The 15835-nt window shown below is 34.9% G+C and overlaps 1 protein-coding gene and 4 non-coding genes across 5 annotated transcripts; 2 read left to right on the top strand and 3 right to left on the bottom strand.

Moving 5' to 3' along the window:
- Window positions 1–931: 931 nt before the first annotated feature.
- Window positions 932–1004, bottom strand: TRNAV-UAC (transfer RNA valine (anticodon UAC)). The gene has a single exon. It is a non-coding gene; the product is annotated as a tRNA-Val (tRNA).
- Window positions 1005–1447: 443 nt separating this feature from the next.
- On the top strand, window positions 1448–1520 carry TRNAV-CAC (transfer RNA valine (anticodon CAC)). Its single transcript has one exon. It is a non-coding gene; the product is annotated as a tRNA-Val (tRNA).
- A 4969-nt stretch (window positions 1521–6489) lies between these two features.
- Window positions 6490–6562, bottom strand: TRNAV-UAC (transfer RNA valine (anticodon UAC)). Its single transcript has one exon. It is a non-coding gene; the product is annotated as a tRNA-Val (tRNA).
- A 634-nt stretch (window positions 6563–7196) lies between these two features.
- TRNAV-CAC (transfer RNA valine (anticodon CAC)) lies at window positions 7197–7269 on the top strand. The gene has a single exon. It is a non-coding gene; the product is annotated as a tRNA-Val (tRNA).
- A 1062-nt stretch (window positions 7270–8331) lies between these two features.
- Window positions 8332–14036, bottom strand: LOC136968724 (uncharacterized). The gene is made up of 3 exons (XM_067262755.1): window positions 14004–14036; window positions 11672–11737; window positions 8332–9268 (listed from the first exon to the last, which is right to left on the bottom strand). The coding sequence occupies exons 2-3, from the start codon at window positions 11716–11718 to the stop codon at window positions 8518–8520; spliced, it is 798 nt and encodes a 265-aa protein (XP_067118856.1). The 5' UTR covers window positions 11719–11737; window positions 14004–14036; the 3' UTR covers window positions 8332–8517.
- Between the last annotated feature and the right edge of the window lie 1799 nt (window positions 14037–15835).

Raw genomic sequence — 15835 nt, 5'->3', positions numbered from 1 at the left:
TTTTTCTAAAATTACACCAAACAAACATCAATTTAGGGGAAGTACAGCGCTACGACAAATTGTCACCTTTTGCTGATTGGTTCGTTTACGTCAATAATCGTATTATAGAAGAATCAATGAAATTTTGCGTCATATCGAATCAGCGTTAGTCGAGGCAGCGTTAAGCGGGTCGTACAGTATTTTGAGTAAATTTGTAAATTTCACTGTCAATTGTAAGATTAAAAATTATATTTTGATTGTTTCAAACGCGCAGTGATAAAGCGTAGGGAATATTTCGGTAATATTCGAAGAATGCTTTGTACAATATAATTCATTATTATGTGTAATGACACATTGCTGTGCTAATGCTCAACTGCTCTGTTGCAAGTTATTTGTGAAATTATTTTTTATAAATAATGATCGTACATATTTAATTAAACACTAACGACGACTCTTAGCACCATAATAATAACAATCTTTCCTGTTTTCGCAGTCACCCGACACTCTATATTTATATTTGTCAATTTGTGGACTTAAGATTTTGTTCGTTAAATTTAGATTAATTAATTAGTGTATTTAACATTTCATATACACATAATTGTGTTTCCATCCCCAAGGTCTATCTACAGCAGGTTTACACCAACAAAGTTAGTTTCCTTGTATTATTTATATGAAAATATATAAAAATCATTTCTAGAAGGATTTTTTTCATTTTATTAAATATTTGACAATTATGCTTATCCACCACTCTGTACTGTACGTTTTCGTTGTACGCACGAATTTTTTGTAGATTTTCGTGTCGTTTTTAGACGTAGGCAAAACCATGTTTAAAAAACGAGGACAAAAGATTACTTACGAATGAGGAAAACGAACGTGGTAAAAAGCAATGACAAGCGACGAAGGATACAAAATAAAAACACGATCGTCGTAAGAGAGAAATAAAAACTGCTCGTGTGTCTGCCAGGGATCGAACCTGGGACCTTCCGCGTGTAAAGCGGACGTGATAACCGCTACACCACAGACACCTGCTACAGAAGAGCGGAACGGCGTTTCTTCTTTTTGAGATCTTATACAAAACTAATTTTTTCTCGTTCAGATCTACAGCCGTGATAGAATAGTTCCAGCCGAACGAAACTTCGGCTGAGGCTATCCGATGGAGTTTACAGCAATCCGGAGAGAACCGTCGGTTGTTTTTCTGTGAAAACGACGAAGCAATTTGATAACTGAAAAACACGTAACCGAAGGACAAGACGAGCGAACGACTTTGCGAGTTGGATCTGCCAGAAATCGCTACTCCCAAAGAGAAAACAAATGCGCCGGACGTGTCGACTTGTAGTCGTGAGGTTAACGAGTTTCCATCGCAACGGAAATGAAGGTTTTGTAAGAAAAGTGTCGGATTCACTGCTGCACTCGAAGTTATCAAACGATTTTAGCGCTCTTAGAAAAGTTCCGTGGTCGAGACGGACGAGTGCTTGTGGTGTAGTGGTTATCACGTCCGCTTCACACCCGGAAGGTTCCAAGTTCGAACCCTGGCAAGCACAGGTTTGATTTTTTTGTCGCTTTGCTTGATCGAAATTCGGCACCGCGTTATGCGACTGTGCTTTGGAGTCACGTTTCTATCTATCGCAGATCACGTGTTTTTTCGATTAGAACAGAGAAGAAATTGTTTTCAATGGGGAAGTGAAGTATTAAAAAGTCAATGATAAGATTAGGCAGCGAGAATCAGATTAGAGAAGGAACGTAGCCGCATTGCATGACTGTATTTAACAAAAAAGTTGAGGATCGCATGATTTTACATCTATTTTTTCGATTGTCTTTGAAGTTTTGTCAACTTCAATTATGCAGTTTTCTACTTTTGGAAGAAATATTCCAACGCTTCTTTTATAATTCTATAACTCTGTTTAGTTTTTAAAGCATACGAACACCATCTATGCAATGATTTCAATAAAGGTAATTGTTTAGATTTAGGTTTTGGTTGTCTTCAAAATTTTATTTACCAATGTATTTTGAAAAGTCATCTCCAACGTCATAATTAGGCAGTTTTTGTCTTTCTGTAATAATTAATAAAATATAAATTATTTTTAGTAATGTGTCACACACAATCGTTTAAATTTGAACTAATGTCATAGTGTTTTTCAAATTTAAATATTTTTTTAAATGCTGATTTTTATTGTAATTTGTCAATGTGAGAGCGCAAGTCGCACTCACGTTTAATGTTATTAAACGAAGGTTTATATTTCTCGTTCCAATAACGATATTGGGATGGGCCCAATATAATCTGTACGATTTGTACGGAAATGTCGAAAGTATCCACTCGCTTAATCCTCGATACAATCTTCGAATTTAATATATTTTTTTAAAAATAAAATGTGTCCTCACTAAAAACATGCTATCCCTTCGCATTAAAATTTACTGTATATTTAATGAACTACTCGAATATGTTTACTAATAATATTTATTAAGACATTTTACAAATTTTAAAAATATCAAAATATCTATTATTAAGATTATTAAGAAAAAAACGATCTAAAGAAATAGGCTTGAACGAAATTACGCAGAAATTTCCAAAGGATAATTAATTAAACTTGTATTTGGGTAAATCTCTTCGCCACGACAATTCGCTGCTGATAATTTATCGTACAGTTCATTGTCTCAATTGGTGCCGTACAAATGATGGTCTTCTATAGAATTTCTTCGTTAATCGACGTGTCGACCGCGAACGACTAAACGTACTTCGGCACATCGCCATCTTTTGCCTTATCTTGGCTAGGGATATTCCCTGGATATACTTTAAACGTTGAATATTTAATATTGTTTCTTTAATCACCGTGACGATTTATCGCCATTCGATTCGTCGTAAATATTGACACAATCGGGATGATAAAAGACATTATCTTGTGAAAAGTTGTCTTCGTCAATGAGTGAAAGGATTTGTCGAAGTTCGTCAAGCGGTGAGATTTCGTCATGCTTTGGAAATAATTTTATACACAAATCACTCGAGTCGTTGTCCGAGTGGTCCACGTCTAAACATTCCTTCGAGTTTTTCTCATCTCCAGATCCAAGACACTCCTTTGAAGATTGTATTAGGCTCGAGTCGGGTTGTCCGAGATTCATTTCACACTGGACTTCTTCCGGTAACATTTCTGGGTGCGAAATGTCGGTAGTTGTATGTCTAACAGTTACTTTTGGCGGCTTCGTTTCCTCTTCGAATCTGACTTTTGCCGGATGTTCGGGAAAGATAAATTCTTCTTCCACTTGTGTTTCTTTATCGTGTTTATATTTATTTGGACGAGAACGATTATCTGCCGATAAAGCGAGTTCTTCGTGAGTACTCAGAAGTGGTATCAGAAAATCCTTTTTGTCTTCTAACACAGCTAGAATTTTTTTCTTCGCGGGCGGAAATGCGCGACTTTTTATTTCAATTTTATCTTCCCGATCGTACCATTGAATTACATTTACTATAACGAATATGATGGCGCAAACCGCTAGAAATGTTGCGGAGAAAGCAGTGATGTAGGAAAATATTTTAGGTTTGACGATCCAGGAAAATATTTTAGGTTTGTCGATCCAGGAAAATTTGAAGTTGAAATCCTTTCTGTCGATTCTAAAGTTTGTATAATTAACGTATACAGGTGTTTTGTGTTTTAATGTTCTATGTTTATCATTCAAATCTTTGTTTTTTCTAACTTTTTTCCCATAATGTTTCTGGATAACGAATGTCGAGTAGTGTTCGTTCTGTGTAGGAAGCGAATTAGAGAAAAGTTTCCTCAACAAAGAAGGAATTTCGGGTGGATGTCGTCTTTTCTTCTTTGTTTCTCCATTCCATCGATAATTACTGTCCCTGGCTTGAAAGTAGGTTTGTCTTGAAGTCTCTTCCGGTAGTTTTGACATAATCCGGTATTTCGTGATGAAATTTCTGATTTCATCCTGTTTCTCGGATGGAATCGAAGCTTCTGCATTCTTCAATTCCTCCGCTGGGTAATTATAGTCATATTTGAGGGGTGAAATTCCTCTTGAATCAGCTGATACTTGAAGAAATTTCAATATAAACAGATGAGTTATGAATATCTTTATAACTTCGGCATCCATCTCAGAAAAAATCGTATGCAATTGCTTTTCAAACAGCAATAATAATGAAACGTCTAATAATATTGAAAGATTAATTGTTATTGTAACAATAAACAATTTTTATATTTTGTAATATTAATAAATAAGTTATAGTTTTACAAATTTCTTAATAGAAATATAAAGCAATAGCCCACTATCAGTTTTATGAAGTAATTAAACAACGAATTATAATGTTCGAAATGACTGAAAAGTCACACCATTAAATCGTATAAACACATGCTAACTGAACTATCGAAAAAATGAAACGGAGACACAAATGATTGGAAAGAGAAAACGACTGACTGCCAAGGGCGTACCAGCGAAAGACAGGGAAGGGCAGGCCCCCTAGAAGAAAAATTAAAGTGTAGTAATTGACACATAGACGTCTATGTGTCAATTACTACACTTAGTAATTGACATCAATACACATCAATTTAGTATCAGTTTGAATAATGAATATTGTGACTGGAGTCTGGAGCCATCTGTCATGATATCTTAGAACTGTTTCTCTGTTCGCTGCTATTCTTGCACCCTGAGAAACTACGAGTTACGCCCCTCTAATTCAGATCCTGGGCACGCCGCTGTTGACTACCGTTAATTACATTTAATGTTTCGATGCAATTGCCTACAGAAATGTTTCAGTTACATTTAATGTTTATTAATTGTGCATAAACAGATCGTTATCGGGTATTGAAGTACTTCGTGATCAGTCTAAACTTAATTAACGTGAACGACAATTAACAAAAAATTAACTTTTAAATTTATACATTAATTCCCTTTACTTAAGGTTTCGACGTTTGGTTTATTGGAAACTTTAATGCCAAAATTAAGGATTTTTGAAAATATAGTATTTTTTGTCTCCTATTTTACCGAGTGAATCGACTGACTGAGTTACTCAGTAAAATAAGATACAAGGAATACTGTAGTTGGAAAAACCCTTAATTTTGGTATTAAAGATTAGAAGATAATATATAGATAAGATCAAATAATTATAAAATTGATTGATTAATAAAGTGTGTATAATAAATATATGAGAATCATGGCAAAAAATTAATAAATAAATAAAGTAATACATCAAGATCTTGTAGTTGTTTTTTAACTATTTCATTCCAACCTTCATTTGCAGCAAGATTGACGGGACTCGGATGCATTATGTTACAAATGATTACCTCACTTATTCTCCTGAGAGCAATTTCTGCTCTCTCTTCAGCATATTTGCCTACAGCAATTAACATTTTTACGTTCAGCAAATTCGCCACTTTACGCAATGCTTTTTCGCATATTGCATTCAAGTCATTACGTATGCTGACGTTCAACTGAGGGGGGATGATATTTTTTACCAGTTTTCGATAAGAAAGTGGGCAATAATTATGAACAAAACTGTACTTGAAGAAAGTGGCTGGAGTGCCAGAAATATCTTTGAAAATTTCCCAAAATCTTTTTCCACTGACTTCACTTTTTTACAACCAAAACTCATGTGCTGGTTTTCCAACCGTTCCACTTATTTTCAATCAAATCTTTTCACACAGGATATATTCTCCAAATGAAACTACATTTTTAGCCATTAGAATCGGTTCCGGATTCATCCCGAATAAAAGAATTCGCTCGGGTCTACAACAATACTTACCAAGATACACGCGATGTGTTTGCTGAATATGTATACACTGAACAGACTCATAGAATTGAAGAGACACCGACAATGTTCCGATTCTATTTCGTGTAATTCGTCCGAAAAAGACTTTCATTCGATTTTATTTTCTTTGACAGTAGGGAATATTCGCCCCGTAGAATTATCTCCGACATCAAGGATTACCGATATTTTCGGTAATCGATGATGAACGCAAACGATTTACTAAAAATTAACTAAGTTTCTTAAAGATTATTCATTTTCCAAGGCCCATTATCTTTCGTAAAAAGGGTCTTGCCTCGAGATATACGCGTACTAATGATGAAAAACACCCTGCATAATACTTGCAGAATGCAGTCGATACCATTACTGACAGATAGTATAAGCTACACCAGGCGAAATGGATCTATAAATTGTTCCAGTCGTCGTTCGTCGATAACCTGTATTATTCAGAGTAAGCTTAGTCTTGCAGGTGAGGTTTCCCAAGACCCGATAGGTTAAAAAACGTCTCATACAGACTGCAATACAACTGTCCTGCACAAAGAATAAAGTGCATTCGCTGATTCGTGCGAGTGATACGTGTTGAGAGATCCTGTCTTTGGGGTATGGCTTTTTTCCGTATTGTGTTTAGGCGTGAGCGAAAACCATACGGAGGAAAAAGCAGAAGATAACTTTCTAATGAGGAAACGAACATATTGAAAAGCAATAGAAAGCGACGAAGGAAACAAAAAATAATCAAAGAAGGTTTGTCGTAGGGAACAAACAAAAATCGCGCGGGTGTCTGCCAGGAATCGAACCTGGGACCTTCCGCGTGTAAAGCGGACGCGATAACCGCTACACCACAGACACCTACCGAAGAACGGCGGAACGGCATTTCTTCTTCTCGAACCGATCCTGGGTCGTATTCAAAATGATTTTTCTCCTTCAGATTTGCTGACGTCATCGGACAGTTTCACTGGAAATTTTCGTAAAGATTCAAGCAGACGGAAAGAGCGGAAAGCTGTCTGCAATCGTCGGACGCAAGAAAACGAATGCGAGATGTTTTTCTGTGAAAACGGCAACGAAATTTCGTCGTAGAAAATCACGTTACCAGAAGATAAGATGAGCAAACGACTTAAGTTGTTTGTTCACCTTATCCTCTGGTAAACGCGAGTCGGATCTGCGGAGAATCGCCATTGTGGAAGAGAAAATGCGTCGGATATGTCGACCGGTTGTCGCGAGGTTAACGAGTTTCCATCGTGATAGAAATGAGAATTTTATAAGGAAAGTTCCAGATTGACTGCTGGTCTTGATTTAGTATATACTTATGAGCACTATGTTGGCCTTTATATTCCTAGACTTATTACACCATCATTGGTCAGTGATTTTCTATGGCTGATCTTGTGTCCAGTGACGGTGTAAGTGTAATAAGTACTGAACTTAGCGCAAGTGCGACTTAAAGATTTAAACGGACTTTGGAAAGTTCCGTGGTCGAGACGGACGAGTGCTTGTGGTGTAGTGGTTATCACGTCCGCTTCACACGCGGAAGGTCCCAGGTTCGAAACCTGGCAAGCACAGCTTCGATTCTTTTTGTCGCTTTGCTCGATCGACATGCGGCACCGCATTAGGGTGCAACTCACGTGTATCACTTGCACGAACCAACGAATATCGCGTATGAGATTCGACGAAAATGTGACAGGATATCAGAAAGCGAATGCACTTTAGTTTCAGCTTGCGAAAGATAGCGTAAATTCTACCAAATGCTACTAAAACTTTAAATATAAAACAGCGCTTATATAGAACGCGTTTAGAAGAAAACAGCTTCCGAATTTTTGAATTTTCTCGAAGCCGTCGTTGAGTTTGCTTATTTTGCTTATTGGCTGCTAATCAGTTATCAATTATAATATCTCTATACGTTAATTCGAATTCGGATAGTTCGAAATTTAATTAGTCCTTAACTGTACTTTTGTTTCGGCTGGAGATATAGAGGTGTACTGTACGCGTTAAGGAATTCGGTTAGTTCGAAATATAACAATTTCGAAATTCGAATAAAAAACAATAGACCGACAACTTTAATCCGGTCAACATGGCTTTTCTTGTACGGTAACATATTTTCGGGTGTCACGTCATCTATGGACTACCCTTTTTCTCTTATCTCGTAAAATGCGGCTGGTTTTCCGTATTGTAAGAGCGGGCTACGAATAGTAGATTGAGAAATTTATAGGGCTTTAGGCTACAATGTTTGGGCTACATATAACTTTTCGAGCTACATTAAAAATAATTTGGGCTACATTTCCAAGAATTCTGCTTTACCTTTTTTGTTAAACCTAGCTGGCAACCTTTGTGGTTCTCGCTCTACAAGTGCTGTTTAACTGCAGTTAATTTATATTATTATTAATTAATTAATTAAGGAAAATATTGTTTTCTATTCGTAGCCATATTCTGTTTGCTTAATAAATTACATCAGTTATACGGCATTTGGCATATTGCATAGAAATATTTAAACCTGGGTTAATTAAGACCTAAGTTTTTCAAGCCTTCGATTTATCTGATAACATACCAAACGTTCTGTTTTCGCTGATGCATTTATTTTTTCGATAATGAGTCTTTTTATGTGAATGAACCAATGAGTCGGTGAATGAGACTAATATACTGTAACTTTATTACACTACATTCTTATAATGACATCTTTACAGAGAAATTTTGAAAGTCTTGTTTAAGGAAAGACGTTCAAAAGCTAAGTAGATTTTAAGTATAATTTCTAATGTAATTAATTTTTATTTTGAATACATTTAAAGATATACAATCCATTTATTGTGTTTTTTTCATTTCGATCGTTTTAATTTATTTAAAATTTCTACAGCTTTTGCTAACCAGTACGGTGGCAATCCGTCGAAGTACTTAACATCGACGTTCCACATGTCTTCATCCAATTTTCCTTTCAGATCCTTCTGTAATCTTCTGGAAACTTTATCGCATATCATCTCTCCCAACGCTACGTACTTCAAATCATCCGAATAATTATTTTCATTGCTCCAAAGACGATTTCCTTGATGATGTGGGTTAATTTTTATGTGGTTCTGTAAAGTGACTTGCCATAATAACGTATCCTTGTGATCGTCGAATTTTTCGGCATAACCGACCAACATAATTGGATGTAACTTATCTATATCGTGAACGGAACAACGACTATAACCAAAAATATATACTCTTTCGCCTCTCTCTTCCATTACCTTCTTTACCATCTCAAAATACTTGATATGATGAACGAAATCGTATAGAGAATTATATAAGCCTAATTTTCGAAACTCTCTAACGGCTTTATCTTCCTTGCCATTAACGATTTCCCAAAATGCTTTAGTTACCATTTCTGACCATTGTTTAGTGTTTGAAAGATTCTTTGCCGAATTTCTTCTGGAACGAACGATTTCGTCGTTTTCGTACAGTTTTCTGTCCTTTTCTAATAGATCGTCTAAAATTGCAAAAGAGAAAAGATTATCCCAACTTTTCTTCACCTCTACGGCATCTTTGAAGGAATTTTCAAATTGTTTGCTCTTCAACACCCGCATGGCCTCCCTGCATTTGTAGAAAAATATTACAAACATATATTAAATCATATTTATTAATAATATGGTGAAGATTATGTATGAATTCTGATATTCTGCAATTGAGTTTCGAAAGATTTTTCAATTGGGTTAATGTTACCCTAGGTATACAAAATGGCGGCTCGTCTCTGACTCCAGCATACAGAAGCGAGGAAACAGTGGGGACTATTCTAATAATTAAGTTGCTAATAATTATGATAATTTATTAGAATAGGTTAGGTTTAGAAAACGTGCGTCCCCACTGTTTCCTCGCTTCTGTATGCTGGAGTCAGAGACGAGCCGCCATTTTGTATACCTAGGGTAACATTAACCTTCAATGGTCTATCTAGTTAATAAAACTATTCATAAATATTCTAATAAATCATTTTTTAGGATAAAAGTCTATTTATATATTAACTTAATCATTAAGAAAACGGGAAAGCCTTATATTCTTCCCTCTTTTCCTCTAAGAATTCCTTTATATCGAGCCCATCGTGAATTCGGCAAAAACACGATAGGGGTCCGGGTGGTGAGGGTCTCGACATATTCGTGACAGAGAATGCACTTAAAAGTTTCTATTGTACAGTACACGTAATTAAAGGGGGAATTTGTCAGAATTACATCATTGTACAAACAGGAAGGAGAACAAGAGATTCAAAAACTGCACACGTAATTAAGATATTGATATTAATTTAAGTAATTTGGACTAGAAATAGCCACTATTCCTCTTAAAGTTTTTGCGGTTTGTCCCTGTTTGTTACTAATTATCAAAATTCACTACCGATTATTAGAAACACAGTAATTTAATTTAAAATATTATGGAAGAATTTTCTAATTTTAACACGAGATAGCGGCTTCTCTCTAATCCGTATTTTACTCAGTATCGAATAATTAGCCTTGTTTTTCCTATAAATATCTTTACAGTTTGGTATTCATTTTTGCATGTAAATTAATCTCGGCCACATTTAATCGAACTTAGTTTTTCGTTTCTTTCTTGCCAACCTGTAAGAGTTTCTCGCTTAGGTGCCATTTTATTCGAAGGAAATGACGTCAGTTCTCCTGACAAAAGTTTAATTTACAATAATCTTTTCGTTAATAATGTAAAATAAAAACAAATGACAGGAAATTAATGAAAGAATGTCAACTCGGAAAGTTATTTTCGGAAGCGTTTCTATACAGGATGAGCTTAAGCCGGAATGGCAGGAAGAAGCGCCAATACAGCAAAAGAAAAATTAGGCATATTTTCTCTTCTAATTACATTTAATGAAATTATCTAGTAAAATATGTAGAATGTGGCTAATCTACATTAAATGTGCTTCAAATTGATATATAAAACATAAATGTAATTCATCTTACCGAAATGGAAACAGATTTCGCTTTAGAGTATTCTGTATATAGATGAGAATACAGCTGTATTGTTTGACTAACTATTAGTTTATTCACGTGACTAGTAAGTAGGCTTATATGAACAAATTTGTACGCCACTAATACCAGCGAAAACGACCACGTAAACAATGCATGGACCCTCTCTCCCCAAAGTGTACAATGATGTACTGTACTTTCCTCAACCTCTCTTAAACTGTATACAAACTGTTTAAAATCTTAAACGAACTACTTTTATTTTAATTGCGTGTGCACCAAAACTGAAACTGTTATCAATTGTACACTATGGGAACAAATCCTGGACATCGACTAAATAACTCGTGTAAGTGACCAATTAAGTATTACGTCAACAATTCATTTGTTTCTGACGTTTGCTGTCGAAGGGGGAAGAGGGGGTTTAATTTTTGATGACGTAAGATTGCACCTGTTTATCTTTCTCCCCAGTCATCAGAAAATAAATGTCTGAAAATAATCCCTGTGTATTTAAGAATGGTTTTAACTTTCGTTCTGATGAAAAATCAGGGAGGGCAATGGGGATCTTGATTTCTGATAATCGGTGATGATTAGGAGGGGAATCAAAACAAGGAAAATTTTTGATGATGTAACACTTGAACATCATTAATTATCTTTACAGTATATGATAGGAAACTGCCTAGTTTAGCATGGAAACTAAAATAATTGAGGGGTGGAAATTTGTACGGTGAAATTTCGATTGTACACAAGAATTTTTGGATCGAATGAACCATTCGAATGATCTTGATACTCAATTATATTTCATTCATCACTAATATCAAAGTAACAAGCACCTAAGTGTAAGTAAACCCATAATATAGTCCGTTTCTTAGGAAATAGACTACTCTATTGGTTTGCTGCTTGTCACTTAGAAGTAGCCATAATTTCACATCTATATATAATTTTAATGTAGTCATAAAATTAATTAATGAAAAGTTACCTCTGGATTTAGATTTATTTCCGATTCTAAAATAATATAAAATCTAGAACTAAAACTTACTTATTTTCCTGGTCATCGGAATAACTCGAATAATTTTCAGTTTCCATTTCTGAATTTGGGAATTCCCTTAAAAAAAAAATACAGTAAAACAAAAGAGTTTTTAAAATTTGCTATAATTTAAATCGATCTATACTTATATCATAGTTAAAATAGGAGCTTTCCCTCTATAATCCATATATTAAATCGACTTCCGGATATCGTGGTAACGTCATACACCACCCACCATAAAAAAAAATAGACCAACACCCGACATGGCTTCCTAATTTACAGAACACATGGTATCTATCTACTGAGAATTTACATAGAAGTGACTGACATTAGTATATTATAAATAATTTATATTATTAGTTTTCATATCATTAACATATATTTTTAGTGCCTAGTGTACTGGTGGTTGATATGTATGTTGTAATCACTTGTCAGGAAGCTGAAAAGCCTGCAATACCATAAAAAAATTATGTGGCCCACGAAAGTTGCAGCCCGCATCCACTATTGGTTGCTGATCACTAGCCTATACCATTATGCAACCATTTACAGTTAACAGAAGACAGTTAAAACGTTTTCCTCGTGTTTTTATTATAATAAATAACATATTTAGTCTGATGTTTCTGAATGTACAGTACAAAATTACAACATAGTACACCACTAAGGAACGCCGCCCTCCTCTTGTGGTTTCGAGTTTCTTAGTGTCAATAGTTCTGGTTTCGGTTTTAGTCTTATTTGCTTCTAATTTTCACACCATTACTTTTGTTCTACCGTGAATAAGATGATAAAATTGGTCAGTGTGAGCGTAAATAGTCAGAATTACCTGTGCCCATCTAAGGATTAATGTAGCGATTCGCGAAAATATGAATCTGCGTATATCACTTCCTCATAAAACGTGACCTTGCTGTGTATATGTATGTAAGTTAAACTGCATATATAGTGCATATATTTATTCTAACAGAAACTTTATATATTGTAAACAGAATGGCAACAGATGTGAGACTCTGCATCCCCCGTACGTTCTAGGGTCCAGTGAAGCTTTAGACCAGGGGTGTCAAGCTGAAACTGCTTAAGTGTCAATTTTTTGTCTCGAGTATTACAACGGGGTAGATGATTTTAGCTTTTGTAGCCAAAATTTTTCTAAAAAGTAGCCTGATTTAGACGATTAATTAGTAAAATTAAGGAATTAAAACATTAATACGCAGTTAATTAAGAAGTGGACAAACCCACTATCTTTCCCACCACCTGACCTTTCCGTTGACCTCTGATCCGATAGATAAAGACGATCAAATAACCGTACAAATCAACAATCTTTAACGATGTTTTGAATAAGTTTCGAGAATAAATCCAAACAAATGGTTATTAATGGGAAAAACGTCAAAATCGATTAAATTACGAGGTAAGAAGAGTCACAACACCTCGTCGATGGCATCTAAGACCCTCGAATTTGTTTGCCTTATATAGTAAAAAGAATCAGAATACCTGGCAAAGGTATCAACAACCCGGCCGAATCGTTAAATTATTACGGCCCGTATCAACCGGACCAGTGACACATCTTGACCTTAGACCACATCAAATCAAAATCACCTGATTTTACTCTCATGCTCAAGGAGAATAAAGACTCGCACCCGATCGTCGAGGAGAATCGTCCCCTTGCCAGTCGCCATCAAGAAAATCGGAAGAGGAAGACACCTCTCTAGCTACCGACACTACACTAAAAAAGGCATTATATTTGTTAATTTTATGTAAACTCTCTCTCTCTCGGTCTTTAGTTTGTAAGTAGATAGATAGACCCTCGAAAATTTGGTCCCTAACGACCTTTTAACCGAGCAATTTAAGTATTCTAAGTCTGATTGTATTCTCTTGTAAATCCTTTGTTTCTGTATTAAACCTGTTATGTTATCTAAATGATTGTTTTATCAGCTTTATGTTCTGGCTTTATCGTTACCCAAGGAATTTTTCACGGGGGTTCTGTCCCTCACCACCCCGCCAATCTTATTGTAGGCCTGGCCGAACCATCATGGGATCAAAAAAGGCCCTCTTATTACCCACAGAGCAAAAATGAGCCAAAAGAAGGAGAAGATATGTTCATCAAAAGCCATATTTGTTTCGTATCTTTAACGCATTTTTCATTTTTAAAATGTATAGATATAAATTATCTTCAAAGAACTTTGAATCATATAACAAGGCTAATTTCACAAATTTCTTCTGTTATTTTTCATCTTATTCAAAAAGAGAATATCCATGCAGTGCCGTAACTAGGGCACTGCAAACTGAGGTAATTTATAATAAAATATTTATATAAATAACAATTAAAATAAATTATTTATAACAATTCTCGTCTTACCTGTAGTATATTAATATAAAAATATAAGTGAAGGTCAAGTCAATATCCAAAAGGAAGTAACGGCAGTTTAAGGAAGAGAATATCTGTCCTTACCCTAACTATAATGCATTTATCTGACAATAGGATCCAATGTTTCGGTTTATATATCGTAAAAGACTCATATTCACACGAAGTGATGACTGAGCCCTGCGATAACCCCCGCCGCAACAACGGAGGTAATTGCATTAGATGATGATAAACCTCAATTAATTTCATATTTTCTTCTATTGCAACATAAACCACGTGCACTTATTTATTAAAAATTATCTTAAAATACAATAAGCGTGCCTTATGTTGTAATAAAAACATCTGTTGTAACAGGGGGATTCCCCGTGTATACATAAATAATTTTTTTAAATTCTCGCTGTGTTAAAGCACGTAAAATTAACTTCTAAACCGAATTCTACACCTTTAAAGTACGCCAATTACCGTATGCACTGATTTAAAATATTTAATAAATTTTTGCGTTAAAAATACCCACAATTTAGTAAATGATAATTACCTTTACAGAGAATTAGTCAGCACACGTCGTAGTGACGCATACAACTGATACGATTGAAGTAGAACGTCCAGTCTTTATACTACACCCAAGGGGATTCCCCTCGTGCCGCATGGTTCATGCGCAGGACTTTTAAAAGGGTGCAATTTAAAAAAACACAAACAGCTGTAAAACATTATTTTTTCATGGTGTATTTTATTAATTTTCATAATACAATTTATAAGGGTTTTTTTTCTGTATTTTTCCATTTTAATTTTTTTTTTGTATGTAAAATGTCCAAATTTATAAAAAAAATAAATGTACAAATCTGTAAATTTGTTTAAAATAAATTAAAACTAATTTATTAAATTAATAATAACAATGATTCGTGTTTTTTTAAAGAAGAACTCAAGCTAAAACAAAACCGAAACTAGAATTATATTAAAGGTCAAAAGTCGGTAATTGAGTAATAATTGTTAAATCATGTATAAACAAGAAAAAAACAAGTTGAAACAGGTAAAATATGTTATTATTTATTAATAGAATCTATGAATTATTAAATTTGTATATTAGGAGGAATGATGCTATTAAATTTTGGTGATTAAAGGTCGAGGGGATGGGGAGATAAAGGGGGTCGCGTTTGTCTCCAGTAAGGTAAGACTTAATGACGATTTCACTCGTTATTATCATTTAAAATTTTTTATAAAACCCATCTCTACCCTCAACATTAATTAATCTTTTTATAATAATTGAAAATATAAAAAGTTTTTTAATAAAATATGATAACAGATGGCGCTACCAAAATTTCAAATGTTGCCGGGAAAGTCGAGCAACTCGTTGCTGGTTTATTTACATTGTATACGACCATTACCATTGTGGGTGGGCCATAGACTTACCAGATGAAAAATTATGGTTGAAATACAGTACAAATTGTTCTGAAAAGGATGACATTGCGAATATGTTTTATTAGGAGGGCATTTTTCAGGGCCAAGTCAAAATGGAGGTCTTTGTTTTGTTAGTTACGGCAACGCAACATTTGGGCGATATGCCTTAGAGGGATGCCTTCTGGAAGGTCTTTTTAAGGGTAACTGGACCCTACATAGGGATTAAAAACATGGAAAAAACCCGCAAAACTACACGTAGCTAGGCCGTCCTTGCGAGGCGCGAACCCACGACCGAACTACCAGTGTATAGGAAATGGAACTGCTTGGCCACTGGTATGCCAAAATGGAGGAAATGTCCTTCATATTATATCTAAAAGCAGGACCTGTTCTCTTTTTAGAAATCATCAGAGGCCTAGTGGCCGGATGGCTGA

Source organism: Centruroides vittatus, unplaced genomic scaffold, assembly GCF_030686945.1.
Source record: "Centruroides vittatus isolate TY-2023 unplaced genomic scaffold, ASM3068694v2 contig_1507, whole genome shotgun sequence".
Taxonomy (NCBI): Eukaryota; Metazoa; Arthropoda; class Arachnida; order Scorpiones; family Buthidae; genus Centruroides; species Centruroides vittatus.
The sequence above is the reverse complement of the archived record's forward strand: the minus strand, read 5'-3'. Positions and strand labels throughout refer to the sequence as shown.